Genomic DNA, 24,586 nt, shown 5'->3' on the forward strand with positions numbered 1-24,586 from the left:
TCATCTGCCTGCCAGTTTTGGGAGATGTCCTTGCCACCCGCCCCCCACCCCCAGTTCTTCATTTACCAAGACTTCGGGTAGCCTTCACTCTGATCTTTCACTGCTGATCTATTAGAACTTGGTATATAAGGATAAGGTGAAATGTCATCTGTATAGTTTCCTTCTAGTTCCAGCCTATTTGCTAGAGATAAAGCTTTGTCAGTTGAGCTGCCTCTTCTCATAAACATGGTGCCTCTGTAGGAAAGTGACTTGATTTAACACTGTAATAATAACTCTTAGAAGAGTTACAAATTTGAAATCTTACTTGCCCAACTTGGTTATGAAATAAACACAACACCATCCGGGTGTGTTTTTGTGTATGTGCAAATTCTCGTATAAACGATTCTGTTGCCTTATATAATTTTTCAATGTTTTATAAAGACTTTGAATGTGAACATTTCATGCACAGAAGTCATCTTTCTTGGGTCATTGAAATGTGTTCAGAGTCAGCAAATACATCCCAACCGTTTTGGTACAGAACTAGAGAAATAAACATGAGTGTCTACACTGAGTCTGTACAGGTTTTATATATGACATCCTCCTTTGGATTTTAACACATAAAGTGGGTAAATTAGTTTCTGCCATCCAGTTCCACCTGTGTAACTGAATCCAAGTTAGTGCTAGTTTTCTGTGATGACAGAGCCAGTAACAACTGCATGACAACATGTTTTCTTCCTGTTATCTCGGGCTCCTGGTCTGTCTCCTGCATAGCCAGGGCTAGTGATAAGCCATCATGCGGACCACACCTTGAGCAGCTTCTGCCAGTGGCAGTCTGGATTGATGGGGAAAGATGGGACTCGCCATGACCATGCCATCTTACTAACCGGCCTGGACATATGTTCCTGGAAGAATGAACCCTGTGATACTCTGGGTAAGACCCTCTGCCAGGGTTTTGAGAAACACATGTGTGCTGTGTGCCTTCAGTGGCCTAGGATATGGAGTATTTTTGCCCTCATTCCAAATCTGTAAGCTGTAGCTGCTGCTGGGTGGAATTGTAAGGAATAAACTCCCTGCCCTGTATAAACTGTGGCCAAAGAGAAGAGTATGCATTTATTCACCAAAATCAGTTCTTTCACAAGAAAAGGTCTCTCACAGATTCAAGAGCTTCTATCTCTTCTAATTTAAGAAATAATTTCTTCCATTTCTTCTTCCAGTGGTGAGAATAGGGTCAACAGATTCAAGGGTGTCTCATTCTATGAAAAAATAATAATACATTTATGAATATTTGTAGAGATACTACAACACTATTGGATCCCTGATTTTTCCATTTCTCTATGAATATCCCAATCTTAGCCATGTTCAACATGTTTATTAGGCTGGGTGTATCTTGGTGGTATTTTATAATATGATGCAAGTTTTTTATACTTTTCCAAATAGTGTAAAGCACAGTGTGATACTGAGCAAGGCTCTCCTGACCTTTTTTCCTAATTCTCCATTTCTTCCCAAGATCTTAGGGAAGAAGGGTCTTTATTACAAAAACATTCAGATAAGACTTGGTTTAATAGAGGTTAGTCCTGACTACTTGTTCCCAGAAAGCCCTGAGTGCAAGGTGGACCCTGGGCTGCCTCTGAGGACTTAGAATTCAGGAGGTTCCCACCCTGCACATGATAAGCTCACTGGGCCTAAATTGTACAAATAATGCTGTTTACACGGAAGACTTGCTTTCATTCTGGGCGCCTGGAATTTTGGCCCACTCCAGGCAGGGGTGCTATGTGACCAGCCCCCAACCAAAGGCCAGGGCTTTGTGTCTCTAATGAGCACCCTGGTGGGCAGTATTCCCCTTGTTGGAGGAATTAAGTCCGTTTGTGCGACTCCACGGCGGGAGGAAGCCCTGGAAGCTCGTGCCTGATTTCCCCGGGCTTCTCCCCAGGTGCTTGTCCCTTCTGCTGATTTTACTCCGTATACTTCCATCCCTATTAAATTACACCCAGGAGCATGACAGATGCTGAGTCCTGTGCACCCTCCTCGAAAGTCCTCCACCGTGGAGTGGCCTTGGGGACCACCTGACACCCACTCTCTACAGCACTTTTTCTCAGGCTTTTGAGAACACAGCTGTTTATAGAAAAAGGCTGAAATTCTCCATCTGCAGGGAATGCCCTCTTCAACTACGCCGCCATTGTAACCTGTAACTTGAACATTACATAGAACCATGGATTGGGAAGGGAAAACAGACCCCCTTCTCCCACATAATTCAGACCCCCTTCTCCCACATAATTCAGGTCCCTTTATATGATTGTCCAAGGGTTTCCCACATAATTCAGGGCCCTTTATATGATTGTCCAAGGGTTTCCTGTTTCATATTTCACCTGACAAAATGAGAACCAAATTTCTCTAAAGGACAGAGGTAAATACACACACATGACACACCCTCTTTCTTTATTTTACTACAATATTGCTCCCATATGTTCTTTTGATCTTTATGTCCTGTAGGATTTGCACCCATAAGTGGAATGTGTAGTAAATATCGCAGCTGTACGATTAATGAAGATACAGGTCTTGGACTGGCTTTCACCATCGCCCACGAGTCTGGACACAAGTAAGTGCATCTCCCTGGGAGGATGGAGCCTGGGGTCCTCTGCGGACTGGAAGATTGTCTAGAGATTCTGGTGCAGTAGCTCAAGCCTGTGAGGGGAATTCACACATTTGCAGCGAGAACGCCAGTAGGAAATGCTCACGTAGGCGCTTCTGTTTTATTTGAGTGTCTCGTCGCACACATTCTAAAGCTGTGGCAACACACATGTTTGCACTTTCCTCACTCCCTTCTTCCCTTCCTGCTCACACATGTGCATACAATCACAGACTACAGACTCTTCTGTCTCTGCTCCTTTGTCCTGGGTTTTGAACTTGGTCCTGTGAGCTCATCTCATTCCATGGTTAACTCCTACGGGAGGACTCCACGTGACTGAAGATGGTAACAAGCCCGCCCATTGGTAACTTACTATTCTCAAGTTTGCATTCTTATATCACTTTCAAAATTTGTAGAGATGGGTTTTGACTGGTGTGCAGGGTTTGGGACGTACAGGGAGGACAAGAGATGCAGCCTGGTGGGAGCTGGTTTGCTTCCCACATCCCCACGTTCCCACCATTGTCAGTTGTGAAATGGGGCAGCATCAGGGGGAGTGGGGAACCCGGGGCTTTGGCACAGATGGATAGACACCGATGCAGGACAAACAGCTCTCAGCAATGGGTGGCATGTCATTAGGAGTATCTTTTTAAGTGAGAAGCTTACCTTTGTTCCTGTAGAATGAAACACTTCTGTCCATTACTTATAGTAGCTATTATTCTTAAATAAGATTTCTTAGTCTAATAATCTATAGGCTGCCTCACTTCGAGGCGCCATCTATTAAAAAAAAAAGTTTTTCTCAGTGGGGTCCACTTGCTGATTTCCTGCAATTGCCCTGATTTATATGAGCATCAGCAGTGGTAACACAAGTGTTTTCCTGCTGGACTGAAACTGTACTTGAAGCTTCTCCTAGAAAATTCACAGCCAGGAATTACAGCTTTTCTATTTTCACTTTCATCCTCATTTTATTTGCAAATTACAAAACTTGCAGAAGGCAATGTTTGTGATTTGGTCTTTGCAAAGTTGATTTCTCCATCCCCTGTTAGAAATTGTACTAAGGCCACTCATGTCATCCCGACCTGTTCAAAGCATCTGTGTGTGTGTGTGTGTGTGTGTGTGTGTGTGTGTGTGTTTGTACACATGTGTGCCTGTCCTTAATGGGCTCTCACAGAGGCCCTGCAGACTTTGGCTCTGTGTGAACTGATGACCTGAAAGTGAAGCTTATATCTTATTACTGATCCCTTCATCATTACAGGTAATGATTGACTTTTTCAGTGCCTAGAAAATTGCACCTACACTTTACAAAGCTTTCAGTTAAGTCATAATTTTAAATAGGCTGCTAGAGTTAAAACTTCAAAAAAACTCATTATTTTAACGACATGGGGCTCTTGCTGTCCTCTGAACCATACCTGAATTTAATTAAACAATCAAAGTAAGAAATATTTAAGTCATCAAGGGCTGAACAAATCAGCATTAGATAAGCCGTTGAGATTCAGGCCCCTGGTGCGTCCAAGACGAGGCTCTCAGTCTTCCAGTCAACAAGGATTCGTGTTTGCTTTTATTTTTTTCTTAGAAGTCAAGTATTAATATTTCCTTTCATCACTAGGGCTGGGTGTAGATGGAAAAAGAATTTCTTCCAAACAAGAGAAAAGTGTTTTTACTTGCAAGTGAGAATACAGATGGGAGGAAGGAAAGGAACTCTAGATTTGGACGCAGGCAAGTCCCACTCCTGATAGAACTGACCTCCAGGAAATGATCAGCTCCTTCTCCAGCACCTGCTGCTTAGAGAATATTGTACAAGAGTCAGGAGGACTGAGAGCTCTGAGTGTTTGACGTCACCCGTGAAATAGCTTCTGATCATATTGAGGAAATAGGAAATACATGTGAGATACATGTATACATACATGAGGAAATAGGAATACATGTGGGATACATGTATTTATGGGATACATAAAAAGCACGTGCTAATTGCCAAAATAAGTGATCATAATAGTACCAATAGTAATAATAACGCTAATACGTGCTCTTTGTGGAGTAGTTTCACATGTAACTCTAAGCCTGGAAACCCCTGGGGATGATCTCTTATCTTCCCTTCACTAGCTGGGCAAGTAGCCTGGGCTGAACATTCAGCACAGGAGGCGTGGAGGAGCTGCAAGGGGGTCAGAGGTGAGCTGAAGGGGGCGTATTTCTAACACATTCTTAGCTGTGGCAACTGCATCAAATGAGAGGGGCTGCAGCAGGAAAGATTCAGCAACCCAGCTCTGTGCAGTTCAGGTGAATTGAAAACAAACAACTTTATTCAGTTTATTCATTTAAGAACTATTATTACTTGGAGAAGGAATCATAAGTTTAATGCATGGATCAAACAGCATGCCTTCCTCTTATCCTTGGCAAAGAGCTCTAAGCAGTCAATTTCTGAGCCCTGTACCTTAAGAATTAAAAAATAATTTTATATTTATAAGTTGTAAAACATCCTGTTTCACAGATGAATCTTACTTCTTCAGTTTGGTTTACATTCAGAGCACATTATTAAGGTGGAGGAGTACTTCTCCGTGCCTTTCAGCCACAGGTTTCCTAACCTTTAACTCAAAGAAAGATGCAGTTCATGCCCAGCTAGTTTCTTCTACGAGGTTCAGTTCTTTTTATCCTAAGACATCTTGTGGTTTCTACTGGAGAATCTGACCTAAAAATAGGAATTGCTAAGAACCAGTGTTTGGATCTGTGTTGGGAAGGGGAAAAGAGGGTCTGGAGCTGAAAGTGAGGATGTGTGCTTTCCCTTAGTGTGTGGGACTGAGCCAGGACTGGTGCAGGGCCGGTTTCCTGCTTGTATTAAATCATTTGTCACAGGATGTGTGGTTTCCTAGATGCAGGTGTTGAAGAATCGGCACAGACACACTGAGGGTTCAACTACACATTTTGAAGAGTATGCCATCTGGGCATGGATCCATTTGAAAAATTCTCATTTGTCAAAGGAAGTCATGCCATGAGATGAGTAGGGCCCTGGGACTCGTATTCTAGATACCCTGTGGTTCTCTGGCAGCCTGACAGTGACCAGGCTGCATCTCCTGATCTCCTCTTACGTGGGTTTCCATATGCAAAACCCGTAGAGCCTGTGAGACCTCAGCAGGTGTGTGCAGGTGCAATTTAAGTTGCATTGTTTGAGCTGAACATTCCTTGTATATAAAGTCAGCTTAAATACTTAATTTGCATGATCATTTCAGACCATCAAGACAATATTAAACATACTTACTGTGCTCAGGAGTATTCATGATCCATCGTTCTGTCCCCTGTCTTTTCCACTACTTACTGACCCATTCACCAGGCACAATTTGCATTCTGCCAGCAAAGCACTGTGTAGCGTTCTATAAAATGACTAGTGATCCATGCCCTTCAAAGCCTAAAGAAAGATAAGGTAGGCATGGCATGCAAGGGGTCAAGCAGTGAGGGCTGTAGGCATTTCAAGAGATGCAAGGAAAATCAGGGAAATCTTCTGGAAAGAAACAGAGTTGGTGTGCTGATACCATTCAGCTCAACCATATTCAGCTGGTGATGTTAGACTCCCTTTCAAGCATTTGATGGTGATGTGTGCACCTCACTGATTTATGACTGTGCTCTGTCATCAACCTGAGCCCCTACAGCTGGGGCAGGGAGGTGCTGGGTGATTTTAAGGATTTGCGGAATATTAAAGCAAGTGGCTGCTTAAAGATCACCTGGTCTGGTGAGTGTCAGACTGCCCCCTAGGGAGCTCCAGCATGTTGGAGCATCATTTATTACAAATTTTATTTCCTGTCATTCCTCCTAAGATTTTTGTTTGTTTCTGTGTCCAGAAGGTATTTGAAAACCGTTGACCCTTGGCTGAACTGCCTCCTCACCCCCCTACACACACACACATACACACACACACACACACACACACACACACACATGCACAAAATATGTATACAAGTGATATCTGACATCTAGGTGTTGAGAGATTTGATCAAGACCACATTTGAATCTGGGAAAGATACATTTTGAATTTTCCTTTTTGACATGCATGGTGCCAGGTATTCTGAACAGTTTAAGAGGAAGGTTTTATTATCCCATTTTATAGGTGAGGAAACTGAGGCTCAGGGACTTGAGAAATTTGCCCCAAATCAACCCACTTGTGAACGACAGGATCAAGACCTGATGGAGGTTCCCCCGCCTCCACAGCCTGTGTTCCCCCAGGTTATCTGACCTGCCCTGGCCCTGAGAGTCCCACATGACTGCTGTCCCCATGTCCACTTCCCGTCTCTCGGGGACGATGGGTTTGCTTCTTGAAAAGCCTGCATCAGGCTCTGGACAAGCAGATCCTACCTGTGGTGCTATCATCACCTCCAGGGTGTGATTTACCATCCAGATGACTCTGACTCATCGTTGCTTTGAAGGGTTTCTCCTTTCCTTGACCTACTGCTGTCTGATCAGCTTAAAATATTGGTACAACCTCTAAAAAAGCTTGGCTGTTCATCATTCTGGGTATATCATTAGTAATAAAGAAATACTTGCTGATGTAATTGAATAACTCAAGAAAATTCTATAGAAGACATTAAGAGCATTGATACAGAATATAATTCTCAAGTCCAAATTAATCTGAAATTATGTTTACATTTGGGTATTTGAGTTGTTGTTGTAGCTGGAAGGTTGTTCTTTATTCATTCAACAAACATCGGTGGAGCATCTGTCACGGACTAGTGAGTCCACCTGCACTAGGGCTCTGAGCATTGTTAAGAAGAGCCCCTGTAGATAAGGAAGAGGAAAAAGTGCATTGTTTTAACATGTAGGGTGATAACCACTTTGAATAAAGTATTGTGAGTCATGGAAGCAAAAAAAAAAAATGTCTGGTAATGTATAACTTGAATAGTAATTTTATTTCTTAGTTGCCAAATACCAACCTTATCTTCAAAATGTGCCCTATTCATTCTTCCATGACTTATTAATGTTAATATCAACTGTGATTATCGTGTGGTATTTTTATGCCACTGTGCTAACACCCACAACAGTGCAGAATATGGGATTTGTACTGCTTGGAAAAGCAACTCGAGACATAGTAGTGCTGAAGTTTGGGTGGGCATCAGAATCACGTTATTGTGTTAGGATTCACCCAAATGCCAGAGCCTAACCCCCAACTTACTAAATCAAAAATCTAACAGGGTGGGCTTTGGGGAGGCACATGTGTGGTGCATTTCCCAGATATTCTGATACTCAAAAAAGTCTGAGAATCACTGAAAATGCCTTAGATGAAAATGGTTAAGACCAAGGTGTCCCCAGATCTGGGATGTTGTGGCTTTGAATTCCTTAGAAATGTAGGCAGAAGTGGTAGCAAATTCATCTAGGGCACTCGCAGGACCCAAATTTGTCTTCTTATATTCAGGTCAAGGGCCAGCCAGGGGAGGGTACTTTGTTATTTCGTTTTTATCACTTTCTCCCCAAAGCAGCCTCTGCGTGAATCCTCTCCATCACCGTGGCACATTTCTCCAGCCATGTGGTTACCCTCACCTTGATTGATTGCTTCTAATAGAACTTCAGAGAATGGGTGGAGGCCGAAATGACCACAACTACATCATCCTTGGTACTGAGCAGGAATTTTGCAGAAATTCGACAATGTTTGTGTGCCAGATTTCCTTGGACACACCCTTCAATCACGCTCCGGGTACACTATTGCACGGGTCCTGCCTGGGCTCTGACGTCAGAGTGTCGGGTTCCAGTCCGGACTCTGAGACCCTGGACAAGCCTGTCTCCAGCCCTCAGTCTTGCTGTCATTGTAGGCTTGTAGGCTTGTAGTAAGATTCGGGTTAGAAAATATAGATAATGTGCTTAATATCTTGTCTGAAAAATAGGGCTTACAAATGGGAGTTGTCATTTTTACTGATATTATTAAACAGCTCTAAGAAGAAACAGTTAAGTCTTCAACCTCGGACACAAGTGCAGATTCCCTGGCCCCCTTTTGGAGCCCACTTCCCCTGGGTTGGTGTCTCCTATCCCTGTGACCCTCCCTCCATTCATCCTGGGATTCTTGGTGGCAGAAAGCCCACAGATGCAGTAACCCACCTGTCCTTCTTTGCTTTCTCCCCTCTTGCTTTTCCCCTGCCTTCTGTATCCCACTCATTCAGAACTGCTCTCTGGGAATCCATACAGTGATCGGGTGGGTACCAGACATTAATGGCCAAAAATGGCTTGACTCTCCAAGGATGTATCTACCCTAATGGGAAGTCTTCAATGTCACGGAGCTCCCAAATCCCTGAGGCTTTCTTCCCAAGGTAGTCATTTGTGCTCTTCTGAGGTGGGTGAAGATGGTAACATGAGGCTATCCCACAGGGCTAGCTTTAGGAAGTTAAGAAGAAGAGCCTACTTGGTGGGGAGAGGTAGCATCTCAGTCAATGGGATTCGTATAGGTGCAAGGCTGCAGTTTTCTCGAGTGACAGTAAGGGGTTGCTGTTGGCATTGTAGGATTTGAACATCTGCAAAGGACCCTATTAAGAGGTCCCATAGCCACTGTAGCCTGAGGTGTTTCCATATACTAAGCTAGGGCTGGAGCCCCAAAGTGCTCTGGTTTCAGTCAAGAGTAACAGACGTACCTTCAAACAACGCCTGCAGATAAACGCCACCACAGCTACTCACGGGAGTTCCATGGCGCCACTTCCTCCAAAGGGAAGTAGGGAGTCTGGTCAAGTACTGGCCTGCTGTCACAGCCTCCAGCAGTGAAGACCTAGCACGAGCTGGATCAGCACTGGGTGTAGGGACAAAATGTCAGCACCACCAAGAGGGGCGGTAGTGGTTTAGTCGTTCTTAAATTGTGTAAACATCACACTCCCCTGTGGAGCCTGCATTTGTGTTTCTTACAAACACCTGGAAATCCTGACCATGGCTGGTGAGCAGCAAAGAGTGTAGAGAGAGAAGAAAGCAATAAGAACATCATAAGCTTTCTCAAGATCAAATAAACTGCCCTCTACATCCCACTGGAAATGCTTTTTTTATAATTAAAATGTCTGCCTTTGGCAGACATCTGGACATGTGCTCTGTTTTGATGTAGGTGTACACTTTCAAACAGCTGGACAAATGGTAGTTCTCCAGGAGAGGTCTGTGACCTCATGGATATTCTCCCCTGTTTGGCTGTTAGGACTCTTTCTTCTGCCTGCCTAGCATACAGGAGAAGGGGGGCCTTCACATTGTTGACTTGTGTTTGTTAGAGTGTGTTAGACAGTTGAAACTGCTATTTGTTTTGAAAGACCCGTTTCTTTCTCTCTCTCATAGCTTCGGCATGGTCCATGATGGAGAAGGGAACGTGTGCAAAAAGTCTGAGGGCAACATAATGTCCCCTACGTTGGCAGGACGCAATGGGGTGTTCTCCTGGTCACCCTGCAGCCGCCAGTACCTGCACAAATTTTTAAGGTATGAACCCCTAAAGCTGGTTGTGTATCTCTCTGTGCCTTTGATGTTCACTGCTGGGTCAGCCTAATCCTGTCCAAGAAGCCCCAGACCCAGGTGCCCCTTCCGCAGATGGTCCCCATTTAAAGGCATCTGGAGACATTCATTTGACCAAGGAGTTTGCCAAACACTTTCTTAGAGCCTCAATTTCTGCAAGCTTAATCTGACCTCATTTGCCCTTTAGAGTCAAAAGAATCCCTTAAGATACTTAACAAACCAAAGTATTTGTCATTACCATTTGTTTTTTTTTTTGTTTTTTTAATTCTTACTTCTATAACCAGACATTTTCAGTCCATGATTTTTTTTAATTTTTTAATGTTTAAATATTTTCTTGTAGTTTTATTGAGATATAAGTGACATACCATGAATTATTATTGTTTTTTTACAAAATACATTTCTTATTAGGAGGAAAAAAAAAGAGTATATAAACCTTCACCTGGGTCTAAAATCCTATAATTTTAAGAATTATTTCTGGAAGGTTTCATCATAGCTCTAATTCACTGAGGGTATAGAACATTAAGGCGGTACAGTTTGACCCCCTGAAAAAGAGATAGTCAGCAGATTTTAAAATTTTAGAGAAATAAGGGACTTTAAGAAACATTTTTAGATCTGCTAGTAAAGTGGATTATCCCCCTGGTTTCCTCTCTTTCTTTCTTATTTTTTCAGTAGAGCCCCTCTTCTTTTTTTTTCTGCTGCACAAATTAACCCGTCTTGTTTCTAGAACATCACTTGAGCAGGGTCTCAGGCCTATTTCTGTTGGTTTTACTCACCACGTTCTGTTCATTATCCTATGGATGGTTCCCTGTGCTCACCTGGGGCAGTGAGTGCACAGCTGGTTTCTCTTTCTTGCTGACTCTTCCATCACTTCCAGACCTCATAACACATCTTCAGAGCTGCGTCCTGACTACCAGCCTTGGGGGCTCCAGCCTGCAGCTGTGGTCCTTCCTCACAGCCTTACTTTGAGACCTCAGCTGAGATATTTTACCACTTAAAGGAACGATGACTGCTTTCCATATTTTGTGCTACCCAGGAAGAGTGAGAATTTTGTAGATAATATCTGTACCCTGGTAATATAAACCTATATTCTAGGAATATACACTTGATCATTTTTTTAATTTCTATTACCCAAAAAACAATGTTCACATGACACAATCGGTCCTTCCAACATTTGCTGTGCCCTGCATGGTGTTCTCTTGGAGTCAAGTTGGGGATTGTTAGCACTTGTTTTAGCTTTTTCATGCACCTGTTCAAATGTGCGTGCGTGTGTGTGTGTGTGTGTGTGTGTGTGAAGGACTCTGCTTTCCCTAATAAAGAAGATAATTCACTTTAGCTCACAATGCTCTTATTTGTATTAACAAGGAAATTTTTGAGTTTTCCATATCCCAAATCCTTTCTATAAACTTCTACATTCTTTTCTTAAAATTTTACTTCTTTTTCATCTTAATGGCTATGATGAAGATATATAAACATTTTTAAATTTTTCGAAATATGCTCTGACAACTTGAAAATCCCAGGGATGCAAAGTATGGGCATGCAGTGAGAATCAGCATCATGAAAGAGTCCAGAAAAACTGCCAAGAAATATAGGAAAACTCACAGAAAGGAAATAGTTATAGGCTTAGAGAATAATTATTTTGATGACATTAAATATGGGCTGTAATCTTCAAATCAGAATAATATCCTGAGAATACTTATTAAGATTCTGGAGTTCAAAGACATTTTGTCCAGTGATACTGGAATGGTTAAACATATGCTGAAGCATGCTCATTTGTTTTTGTGCCAATCAGTAAAACCCTTCTGTAGCCATGCAGTAACAAACATTTATTTTCAGGGACTTGACTGATTAGTTGGGAACACATAATAACAAAAATGCAAGATTTTACATGCTCCCAAATTGGATTTCTCAAAAGATTAAATTTTCTACGATAGCCTTTCATTGTCAAATTCACTCTTAAGATTAATTGTACTTGAGATGTCTAGTTGTGAATTGGACGTGTCCCCAGTGCATCAATCCTGATTTTTCATTGGCTTAATGAACCTGAGACCATCTTTTATATGTTTGCTGACTTCCTGATTTGTAAGTAATCAAAATACTGTTATATTCTCCACCAATTAGTTGGCAATTTGGACATGATCCCAACAGTGAGTAAGGATAAACAGCCAACTTTACAAAGATGAATCTGTTCTTCTTTATGATCAGCCTAGCATTGGGTACACGGAAAAAATATATATAATAAGGGAACTCAATTAGCCTGAAGGTGTCAGCACAACTTTTCACTATACTCGATAGAGTCAAGAAGGACAGATATGTTTTTGCAGTAAATTCCTCAACCTCATCAATAAAGACATATGTCATTTCCCATGGGCAGACACAGACCTCATCACATTCACTCATGTCTGTATCCGGGAGGCCTAAGACTTAGGGAAATTTTAGCTCATTATTTTAAACTTAATGACAACATGGACTCATCTTCAATTTGCTTTTTAAAAACTTGAATCATGCACTTCGGATCAGTGAACACACCTCCCGCTTGTCATATGAATCTGCATCTATACATGAGAAAGGTCATCATAGGAAAGCAGGAATTTGAGGGATGCCCTGCCATACCCCCGACCACCCTGTCGATGGGAAAACTTGATTTGGCCTGAAAGAGTATGTTTTGGGGCATAATAGAAATAATACATTTCAGTTCACATCTTGCTCTGCTGTATAATGTTCGTCTTAAGACATATAAACCAGCGAGTCATGGCTGAGTGCAGTTTCTGTGAGACTGGAGAATGGGCACTGCCGTGTCGTTGATCAGCAAGGGAATCAGAGCTCATGTGCCGATCAGGTCTTCATCACTATGCCGGGGAAGGCCTTGACCTTGGCAGCTAATATAACCTATAACCCATTGTCTCTCTTGGAAAAAGAGAGGATACAAGTAAAAGAACTCTCGAGCTCTTTAACGTTTTATGGTTCATGAATCAGAGTGGGAAGAGGACTTTGAAATATTGTTGCAGAACCTCTGGCCTTGCCTTATTTCCTTCATTGACATTGTATATGTAGTTAAACACACATATAGAAAAGTACAAAATTATGAGCATATAACTCAGTAACTTTTCACACAGTGAACATTTTAGTGTAACTTCTACCTAGATCATGATATGGAGCACGTTACAGTAGCCAAGTCATGGAAACAGTCTAAGTGCCCTTCAATGGATGAAAGAGTAAAGAAGGTGTGAGATATACGATGTATATGTGGTATTTATATGTGTATATGCACTGTATCTAATTATATCTCTCTATCTATCTACCTGTCTACCTATCTACACACACATTGTAATATCATTCAACCATGAGAAAGAAGGAACTTCTGTCATTTGTGACGACATGGATGGTTTTTGAGGGCATTATGCTGAGTGAGATAAGTCAGAGACAGACAAATACTGCATGATCTCACTTATATGTGGAATGTTAAAAAGAAAATCAAACTCTTAGAAACAGAGAGTAGATTGGTAGTTTCCAAGGGCCAGGTGAGTGGGAGAGAGGTAATGGGTGAAAGTGGTCAAACTTCTAAAGATTAGGTGAATGAGTTTCTGGGACTGTCATGTACAGCATAGTGACTACAGTCAACAATACTGTATTTTATAGTTGAAGTTTACTGAGAGAGTAGATCTTAAAAGTTCCCACTACCAAATAAATGTTCTAACTTTGTGAAGGGATGGATGTGTGAACGAACCTAAAAAAAACATGGAACACCACTCTCCCCCCAGAATACCCTTCCCCAATGCCGTCATCACCTCCCTCTTCCCCACAGACAACCATTCCTCTGACACAGATGCCACCGTAGACAGTTTTGTCTGGTTTTGAACTTACTATGAATGGAGTCATGAGTTATGTGCTATTTTGTGTCTGGGGTCTTTAGCTAAATATTTTGATTTTGAGATTCATCCTTGTTTCTGCATAAAAATATGATATTCATTTACTTATTTTTAATTGTGTGGATATGTTCCAACTTATTAATCCATCCTGTTAGTGATAGACATTTGCATTTCCAGTATTTGACTATTATAAGAAATGTCACTGTAAATATTCTTTTGGTTTACACATATATGTCTGAGTATACAGAGCAGAGAAACTTTGGGGTCATAAATATATATGTACAGTGTCAGTAGACACTGCCAAATAGCTTTCCTAAGTGGCTGTGCAAAGTTACAATCCCACAAGCACTTATGAATATTCAGATTGTTCCACAATCTTGCCGACACTTGATCTCGCTGGTCTTTTTCATTGTGGCCAATCTTGTGGGTCTGTGGTGGTGGATCAAAGTGGTAATTAATGAGACTGAACACCTTTTCCCATTTTAAAGGCTACTTTAGAAACCTCTTTAGTGAAGTGTCTGTTCAGATCTCCTGTGCATGTTTTTGAAATTAAACTCCTTTATTTTTCTTATCTCTTGTTGGGAGTACTTTATATATACTGAGTAGGAACACTTTGTGCATTACCAGAAATATGTATTGCAAATACCTTCTTTCACTCTATGACTTAGTATTTACACAGTATTTACACTTTTAATGGTGTCTTTTGATAAACAGAAGGGTTTTCTTATGTTTTTAAGGGAGTCCAAATTATTCATATTTTTCCTTTAGGATTAGCACTTTCTGTACACCACTGGAAAAAAACTCTGCTTACCCCAGAGCCATGAATATATTCTTCCACAAGCTTTGTTGCTTTGCTTATCACATGCAGGCCACCTGACTTTTGTGTAGGGCATGCAGCAGAGTTCACACATATTTTGTCCTGGTGGATATCAGGTGATTGTAAACTGGCTGCAACGCTTTTGCTTCATGCACCCACACCCTGTTGTATCCCTGTGCCCACCTCACTGACTCTGGGCTTAGCTGTGTGACCTGCTTTGGGTGAGGGGACAAGTGCAAACACGCCCAAGCATGAGCCCAGCCAGAAGAATCAGGGGTGGGATCTTCTCATGGCTCTTCAGATGCGATGCTGACCAGAGCCGACTTTCACATCACAGTGTTGACGTGTGTGTTGCTGTGTCTCCCCCTGCATGGGACCTTCCAGGCCCCTAGTCTGTGCACTGGACCAGGCAGGCACCTCATCCTCAGGGCCATGTACAGATTCTCTGTGGCTCCTTTGAAAGTTTTGTTTTCAGGTTACTTTTGACATTTTTCTATGATTTTGGTTTTCTGTAGAATTTCTTTCATGTACCCACGTGTTTTTCTTTTTCTTTTTCCTGCTTGGGGTTTTAGAACTGCTTACATCTGTGGTTTATTGTCTTTCATCAGTTTTTGAAAATGTTCTGACATTTTATCTACAAATATTGGTTCTGACCCTTTCATTCTGTCTTCTCCTTTTTGGATTCCAGTTGTGTAAGTGTTAGAACTTTTCACAATACCTCACATACATATTTTGTATATATTCATTCTCTGGTGAAATTCTCCATCTTAACCTCTATTTTCTCAAAGCTAATAACCATAATAATTTTAAAGTCCATTTCTGACTACTCCAGTATCTGGATTCCAGTATCTTGTGCATTCTCTTGGGTTTCAATATTTTGGTCTCATCTCCCAATACATTTGGTAATTTTGAACAAATGAAGGATATTGTTAATGAAAAAATTAAAGACAAGATAGAGCCCCGAATGATGTTATCTTTTCTTTCTAGCAGACAGGGCAGTTGCAGTTTATCAGTAAGTCACTTTGGGGTTGAGCTGATGTCATCCCGGCATTCGGTCTTCCTAAACCGGCCTTTCACGTTATTTCTTTACTCCTTCAGCAAAGACCTAGTATGGCTTCCGTGAAAATTTTGTTTACCAGGGTTGACCCACAATTTCAATCTTTATCTCCCAGCCCCACCAGATTGCCAACACCTTGCTCAGCTTCTCAGCCTCGTAAGGACCACTTTCTACTCGGCCACTAGGCTCCTTAGCATCTTTTTATGACTCATTAAATTCCTTGAGGAGAAAAATATTACTGGGTGTTGGGTTCACTTCTCTACTTTCCTTTGCTCTGGAAATGTTCATCCTTCATGTTCTTTTTACTTTGATAGGCTTCTGATGCCTGTAGAACAATCAGTCTCATACGTGCTGGTCCACCATAGTTAAAAGTGGAAGTCCTCTTTGAATTAAATTTTAAGGATGAATAAAAAATAATAGGTTCCATTTGATCAAACTATAAAAAAATCCTGAATCTGTGAACTTTAAAAAGTTTTTGTTTTTCAATCTCTTGCTTGGGTTCATCAATGTAGCTGACTTTTCTTAGTTTCCTTTCTATGCAATGGGAATAGTATTGCCAACCCTGATGTAACTTTAGAGAGATAATGGGGAACATCTAACTAGTATATAGGAATCATTTGAGATCATTAGAGAGAGGTGCTATGGAATTCCAAAGTTGCCAAATCACTCCTGTCATGGAGTGTTAGTTATGCTTTTATTCATTTTTCTCTACTTATAGACCCTTACATCATGATCATCGTAGCAGTAATAGAAAGATCATCTATTCAACACTCACAGTGAGCAAGTCACTGCTCTTAGCACTTTCCTAGCCTTTGATTTAATCTATTAAAAGGCTTGTGACCTCCTTGCATGTATGTTTAATGTCCTGTCCACAGTGACTGGTGCCCTTCCTCATGTTTTATGTATGTGGATATTAATTAAGGGCACACATGCATCAGTGGGCTCCAAGGCAATAGAATCTGGGGCCCGGGTCCTGGAGACTGGGGACAGAAAGATTCCGATCAAGGTGGACAACCACACAAAGAAAAGTTTGGGGATGCTTAGGCAGATCTACTGTTGTTAAGTTTATTGTGATTACAGAGGTGTTTTGTTTTTGTTTGTTTTTGCTTATTGAAATTTATAAATAAGATTTAGTTGCTATTTGCAAACACTTGTTTCCCCTCCCTCCGAATGCAAAATTTATACCAAAGCCTGTCTCTGGTAGGGAAGAGGATACCCTATTTGTAGAGGAAGAAATCATTAGTTGGCCTTTAGTCCATCTTCTAGGGAACTTGAGGAGAATTAATTTTCTTCTTGACTTTGGAATCTAGTCAGAAATCAGCCTGCGTATAGAGCATTTCTGGTGGAAATCATTGCAATGCTCCACGTGGAAGCTGGAAGCTATTGTGCAGGAAAGGAAGGAAGGACGGAAGAAAGAAAGAAAATTCCAGCCTTTGAAATTGGCTGATTGTGTTTTGCTGTTTACAGTGCTCATTTCATCTTTTTATTGTTCCTGGCAAGAAGCGTACTTTTTAAGGTGTCTGTTATAGGAGCTCCTCACATCGAACATCTGGTTGTATTATCCCATTTCACTCTCCCCATGATAGGTTTAAGAAATCCGATGAAGAACAAATTGCCTCCCTGGAAAAGGTGAAACATATTATGAACAATTTCAGAAAATGTGGCCTCTGTATTTTAAGAGAATTAAGATAAATGTTATATTGGACCTCAGGAGAAAAATGTCCCCTCTTCTTTATACAAGACATGTGGTAAAATTGCATGAGAAAGGAAAGGCGTGATTGAATTACGTGTAATTACATGTAATTCAATCATTGAATTACGTGATTGAAGTTACATCTTTGGTAATTTCCGGCATCACCAGCAGTTCCTCTTTGTTTTAGCACTGCCCAAGCTACATGCCTTGCGGATCAGCCAAAGCCTGGGAAGGAATACAAGTATCCCGAGAAGCTGCCGGGAGAGTTATACGATGCAAACACACAGTGCAAGTGGCAATTTGGAGAGAAAGCCAAGCTCTGCATGTTGGATTTTAAAAAGGCAAGTGACTGCTGGCAGATGTTCAATGTAGAATTCTTCATAAAACCGTTTTATTCAGTGAAGCTGACATTGATGTATTCTGCGTTTATTGGGTACCTACCAAATGTCAAATCCTGTATGTTAGGGCTGGTCCTATATAACAGGAAACACATGTTTTACTGGCAAAGAAAATGACAGTGGATACTGTTGTGGGGATCAGTTTCCTCTCAAGTACTGACTTGGCCTGTTGGGTCAGTTCTTTCTTTCTGATTTATCATGTGGGAGCTCAGCAAGAACTCTTGGTTGGTGTAAGATGGCAAATTAATACACTGCATTTCTTTCAAATGGTATTTAAGAAACAATGTCCCCCCCACCCCCTTACCTTCCTCAGATATAGACAAAATTTACTAGAAAGCAGTAGCCTATCTCGGACTTCTGATTATTAAATTCCTCAAATTAAGTGTTTCTAGAGAAGTCTTTCATAGAACTCCATTGACCCCAGGGACACCAGAAGACTGGTTTCCTCATATAAATTCCTCATATAACACAGAGACATGTGCTCTCGCTAGACAAGGGAAAATCGAGATTTCACAGCTTGCCCTACTAAACCACTAGGAAAGCTACCCATAAATTAAATGAAATTAACTATTTTTGAGGTTTCTTTTATTCTAGTTTATAATGAAATCAAGAGAAAAATAGACAAAAATATATAGTCTTCCAGAAACCTCCAACATTTCAGAATGCACTGGGAATATTCCCAATTTCAATCTAATGTGATAATCTTCTTTCTTCTAAACTAAAGTAGATCTCCCCCCAAAAGTCAATTACAGCCATGTGCCAGAACTGGATTCTTATCTCCTCAGCTGGGTAATCTCAGCTGGGAACAAGAATAATAAACCAGTCAGCATCAGCATATATTCCCAATGTTGCCTTTTCATTGGCAGAATATGTGAAATCCCTGAGAATTTTTTGCGTGTCACTCTCCTGTTTGCTAAGGAAAAGGAACATAAAATTTTTCTTTCAAAGATGGAATGTTCTACATCATACTGCTGGTTTTCACATTATTTTGCTGTGACCATAGAGTTTCCTCCGTGGTAAACTAGTGCCGTTTGGAAAATACAGGAAATAAGAAGTTAAATGCAGCAGGTCTTTTTATTACTGAGGAAATATTTACCTGCAGGGAAATGTATTTCTTATAGGTGTACAATTGGGTTTTAACAAATGTATTCCCCCATGTTACCAGCATAAATCTAGAATGTTCCCTTTTGCCCCCTTCCATTCAATTCTCTTCCCACCCCAGTAAGCAACCATTGTTCTGATTTGTCACTGTACTTTCACGTTGCTTATTCTGGAACTTCATAATTGCCAAGTAAAGTTTCACATTTTGCCATTAAATATGATGCTTTCAGTTTTACATAGTTACCTATTATCAAGTTGAAAAAGTTCCCTCCTGGTCCTATATTGGTAAGAGATTTTATCACAAACTTATGCTGACTTTTATAATACTTTTTTTTCTGCATCTATTGATACAAATGTATTTTTCTCCTTTATTCTGTTAATGTAGTGAATTGTACTGAAGGGTTTAAAATTATTTTTCATTGATTTTTTTTTTTTCTTTTTTTTTTTTTTTTTTTCATTGATTTTTGAATGTTAAACCAACCTATATTCCTAGGGTAGCTTTACTTGGTCATAATCTATTATTCATTTTTATATTTTGTTGATTTGATTTGAGAATATTTTGTTCAGGATTTTTATATCTGTGTTCTTTTTTTTAGTAAATTAATTTATTTATTAATTTATTTATTTTTGGCTGTGTTGGGTCTCCGTTTCTGTGCGAGGGCTTTTTCTAGTTGTGGCGAGCGGGGGCCACTCTTCATCACGGTGCGTGGGCCTCTCGCAGTTGCGGCCTCTCTAGTTGTGGAGCACAGGCTCCAGACGCGCAGGCTCAGTAGTTGTGGCTCATGGGCCCAGTTGCTCCGCGGCACGTGGGATCTTCCCAGACCAGGGCTCGAACCCGTGTCCCCTGCATTGGCAGGCAGATTCTCAGCCACTGTGTCTACCAGTAAGCCCTATATCTGTGTTCTTGAATAGTATAATTTAGAATTTTTTTTTTCTTAAAATTACCATTCAAGAATTTATATCAGGGTTATGCTGCCCTCAAAAAATGATTTGACGGACTTCCGGGAAGATGGCAGAAGAGTAAGACGCGGAGATCACCTTCCTCTCCACAGATACACCAGAAATACATCTACGCGTGGAACAACTCCTACAAAACACCTACTGAACGCTGGCAGAAGACCTCAGACCTCCCAAAAGGCAAGGAACCCCCCACGTACCTGGTTAGGGCAAAAGAAAAAACTAAACAGAGACAAAAGGATAGGGACGGGTCCTGCACCAGCGGGAGAGAGCTGTGAAGGAGGAAAAGTGTCCACACACTAGGAAGCCCCTTCGCGGGTGGAGACTTCGGGAGGCGGAGTGGGGGAGCTTGGGAGCCGCGGAGGAGAGCACAGCAACAGGGGTGCGGAGGGCAAAGCGGACAGATTCCAGCGCAGAGGATCGGGCCGACCGGCACTCACCAGCCGAGAGGCTTGTCTGCTCGCCCGCCGGGGCGGGCGGGACTGGGAGCTGAGGCTCCGGCTTTTGTCGGAGCGCCGGGAGAGGACTGAGGTTGGCGGCGTGAACACAGCCTGCAGGGCGTTGGTGCGCCGCGGCTGGCCGGGAGAGAGTCCGGGGAGGGGTCTGGACCTGCCGAAGAGGCAAGAGACTTTTACGTCCCTCTTTGTTTCCTGGTGCACGAGGAGAGGGGATTAAGAACGCTGCTTGAGAGAGCTCCAGGGACGGGCGCGAGCCGCGGCTAAGAGTGCGGAGCCCAGAGACGGACATGGGACGCTAGGGCCGCTGTTGCCGCCGCCAGGAGGCCTGTGTGCGAACACAGGTCACTAGCCACACGCCCTTCCGGGGAGCCTGTGCAGCCCGCCACTGCCAGGGTCCCGGGATCCAGGGACGGCTCCCCGGGAGAGTGCACGGCGCGCCTCAGGCTGCAGCGTCACGCCGGCCTCTGTCGCTGCAGGCCCCGCCCCGCACTCCGTGACCCTCCCTACCCCCCGGCCTGGGTGAGCCAGAGCCTCCCAGCGGCTCCTTTAACCTCGTCCTGTCTGAGCAAATAACAGACGCCCTCCGGCGACCTACACGCACAGGCGGGGCCAAATCCAAAGCTGAGCCCCTGGGAACTGTCAGAACAAAGAAGAGAAAGGGAAATCTCTCCCAGCAGCCTCAGAAGCAGCGGATTAAAGCTCCACAATCAACTTGATATACCCTGCATCTGTGGAATACCTGAATAGACAACGAATCATCCCAAATTAAGGAGCCCTGTGGATGAAAGACTCTTGGTGCTGCAGCCAGGACTCAGTGCTGTGCCTCTGAGGTGGGAGAGCCAACTTCAGGACACTGGTCCACAAGAGGCCTCCCAGCTGCACATAATATCAAACAGCAAAAATCTCCGAGAGATCTCCATCTCAACGCCAGCACCCAGCTTCACTCAACGACCAGCAAGCTACAGTGCTGGACATCCTATGCCAAACAACTAGCAAGACAGGAACACAACCCCACCCATTAGCAGAGAGGCTGCCCAAAATCACAGTAAGTCTACAGACACCCCAAAACACACCACCAGACGTGGACCTGCCCACCAGAAAGACAAGATCCAGCCTCATACACCAGAACACAGGCACTAGTACCCTCCACCAGGAAGCCTACACAACCCACTGAACCAACCTTAGCCACTGGGGACAGACACAAAAAACAACAGGAACCACGAACCTTCAGCCTGCAAAAAAGGAGACCCCAAACACAGTAAGATAAGCAAAATGAAAAGACAGAAAAACACACAGCAGATGAAGGAGCAAGATAAAAACCCACCAGACCTAACAAATGAAGAGGAAATAGGCAGTCTACCTGAAAAAGAATTCAGAATAATGATAGTAAGGTTGATCCGAAATCTTGGAGATAGAATGGACAATAGAATGGACAAATTGCAAGAATCAGTTAACAAGGACCTAGAAGAACTAAAGATGAAGCAAGCAACGATGAACAACACAATAAATGAAATTAAAAGTACTCTAGATGGGATCAATAGCAGAATAACTGAGGCAGAAGAACGGATAAGTGACCTGGAAGATAAAATAGTGGAAATAACTACTGCAGAGCAGAATAAAGAAAAAAGAATGAAAAGAACTGAGGACAGTCTCAGAGACCTCTGGGACAACATTAAACGCACCAACATTCGAATTATAGGGGTTCCAGAAGAAGAAGAGAAAAAGAAAGGGACTGAGAAAATATTTGAAGAGATTATAGTTGAAAACTTCCCTAATATGGGAAAAGAAATCGTTAATCAAGTCCAGGAAGCACAGAGAGTCCCATACAGGATAAATCCAAGGAGAAATACGCCAAGACACATATTAATCAAACTGTCAAAAATTAAATACAAAGAAAACATATTAAAAGCAGCAAGGGAAAAACAACAAATAACACACAAGGGAATCCCCATAAGGTTAACAGCTGATCTTTCAGCAGAAACTCTGCAAGCCAGAAGGGAGTGGCAAGACATATTGAAAGTGTTGAAGGAGAAAAACCTGCAACCAAGATTACTCTACCCAGCAAGGATCTCATTCAGATTTGATGGAGAAATTAAAACCTTTACAGACAAGCAAAAGCTGAGAGAGTTCAGCACCACCAAACCAGCTCTACAACAACTGCTAAAGGAACTTCTCTAGGCAAGAAACACAAAAGAAGGAAAGGACCTACAATAACGAACCCAAAACAATTAAGAAAATGGGAATAGGAACATACATATCGATAATTACCTTAAATGTAAATGGACTAAATGCTCCCACCAAAAGACACAGATTGGCTGAATGGATACAAAAACAAGACCCATATATTTGCTGTCTACAAGAGACCCACTTCAGACCTAGAGACACATACAGACTGAAAGTAAGGGGATGGAAAAAGGTATTTCATGCAAATGGAAACCAAAAGAAAGCTGGAGTAGCAATTCTCATATCAGACAAAATAGACTTTAAAACAAAGACTATTAGAAGAGACAAAGAAGGACACTACATAATGATCAAGGGATCGATCCAAGAGGAAGATATAACAATTGTAAATATTTATGCACCCAACATAGGTGCACCTCAATACATAAGGCAAATACTGACAACCATAAAAAGGGAAATCGACAGTAACACATTCATAGTAGGGGACTTTAACACCCCACTTTCACCAATGGACAGATCATCCAAAATGAAAATAAATAAGGAAACACAAGCTTTAAATGATACATTAAACGAGATGGAGTTAATTGATATTTATAGGACATTCCATCCAAAAACAACAGAATACACATTTTTCTCAAGTGCTCATGGAACATTCTCCAGGATAGATCATATCTTGGGTCACAAATCAAGCCTTGGTAAATTTAAGAAAATTGAAATTGTATCAAGTATCTTTTCAGACCACAACGCCATGAGACTAGATATCAATTACAGGAAAAGATCTGTAAAAAATACAAACACATGGAGGCTAAACAATACACTACTTAATAATGAAGTGATCACTGAAGAAATCAAAGAGGAAATCAAAAAATACCTAGAAACAAATGACAATGGAGACACAACGACCCAAAACCTGTGGGATGCAGCAAAAGCAGTTCTAAGGGGGAAGTTTATAGCAATACAAGCCCACCTTAAGAAGCAGGAAACATCTCGAATAAACAACCTAACCTTGCACCTCAAGCAATTAGAGAAAGAAGAACAAAAAAACCCCAAAGCTAGCAGAAGGAAAGAAATCATAAAGATCAGATCAGAAATAAATGAAAAAGAAATGAAGGAAACAATAGCAAAGATCAATAAAACTAAAAGCTGGTTCTTTGAGAAGATAAACAAAATAGATAAACCACTAGCCAGACTCATTAAGAAAAAAAGGGAGAAGACTCAAATCAATAGAATTAGAAATGAAAAAGGAGAGGTAACAACTGACACTGCAGAAATAAAAGAGATCATGAGAGATTACTACAAGCAACTCTATGCCAATAAAATGGACAATCTGGAAGAAATGGACAAATTCTTAGAAATGCACAACCTGCCAAGACTGAATCAGGAAGAAATAGAAAATATGAACAGACCAGTCACAAGCACTGAAATTGAAACTGTGATTAAAAATCTTCCAACAAAGAAAAGCCCAGGACCAGATGGCTTCACAGGCGAATTCTATCAAACATTTAGAGAAGAGCTAACACCTATCCTTCTCAAACTCTTCCAAAATATAGCAGAGGGAGGAACACTCCCAAACTCCTTCTACGAGGCCACCATCACCTTGATACCAAAACCAGACAAGGATGTCACAAAGAAAGAAAACTACAGGCCAATATCACTGATGAACATAGATGCAAAAATCCTCAACAAAATACTAGCAAATAGAATCCAACAGCACATTAAAAGGATCATACACCATGATCAAGTGGGGTTTATTCCAGGAATGCAAGGATTCTTCAATATACGCAAATCTATCAATGTGATAAACCATATTAACAAACTGAAGGAGAAAAACCATATGATCATCTCAATAGATGCAGAGAAAGCTTTTGACAAAATTCAACACCCATTTATGATAAAAACCCTGCAGAAAGTAGGCATAGAGGGAACTTTCCTCAACATAATAAAGGCCATATATGACAAGCCCACAGCAAACATCATCCTCAATGGTGAAAAACTGAAAGCATTTCCACTAAG

At 41.6% G+C, this 24,586-nt stretch overlaps 1 protein-coding gene across 1 annotated transcript in view; it reads left to right on the forward strand.

Moving 5' to 3' along the window:
• ADAMTS16 (ADAM metallopeptidase with thrombospondin type 1 motif 16) overlaps window positions 1-24,586 on the forward strand; it is a 163,003-nt gene that overhangs the window by 46,424 nt on the left and 91,993 nt on the right. Inside the window, exons 7-10 of the mRNA XM_073801842.1 lie at window positions 751-910; window positions 2,470-2,575; window positions 9,875-10,012; window positions 17,666-17,819. Of these exons, the coding sequence (XP_073657943.1) occupies window positions 751-910; window positions 2,470-2,575; window positions 9,875-10,012; window positions 17,666-17,819 (558 nt within the window). The remainder of the gene's footprint in view (window positions 1-750; window positions 911-2,469; window positions 2,576-9,874; window positions 10,013-17,665; window positions 17,820-24,586) is intronic.

The sequence above is a fragment of the Tursiops truncatus genome, chromosome 3 (genome assembly GCF_011762595.2).
Source record: "Tursiops truncatus isolate mTurTru1 chromosome 3, mTurTru1.mat.Y, whole genome shotgun sequence".
NCBI classification, from domain to species: Eukaryota; Metazoa; Chordata; class Mammalia; order Artiodactyla; family Delphinidae; genus Tursiops; species Tursiops truncatus.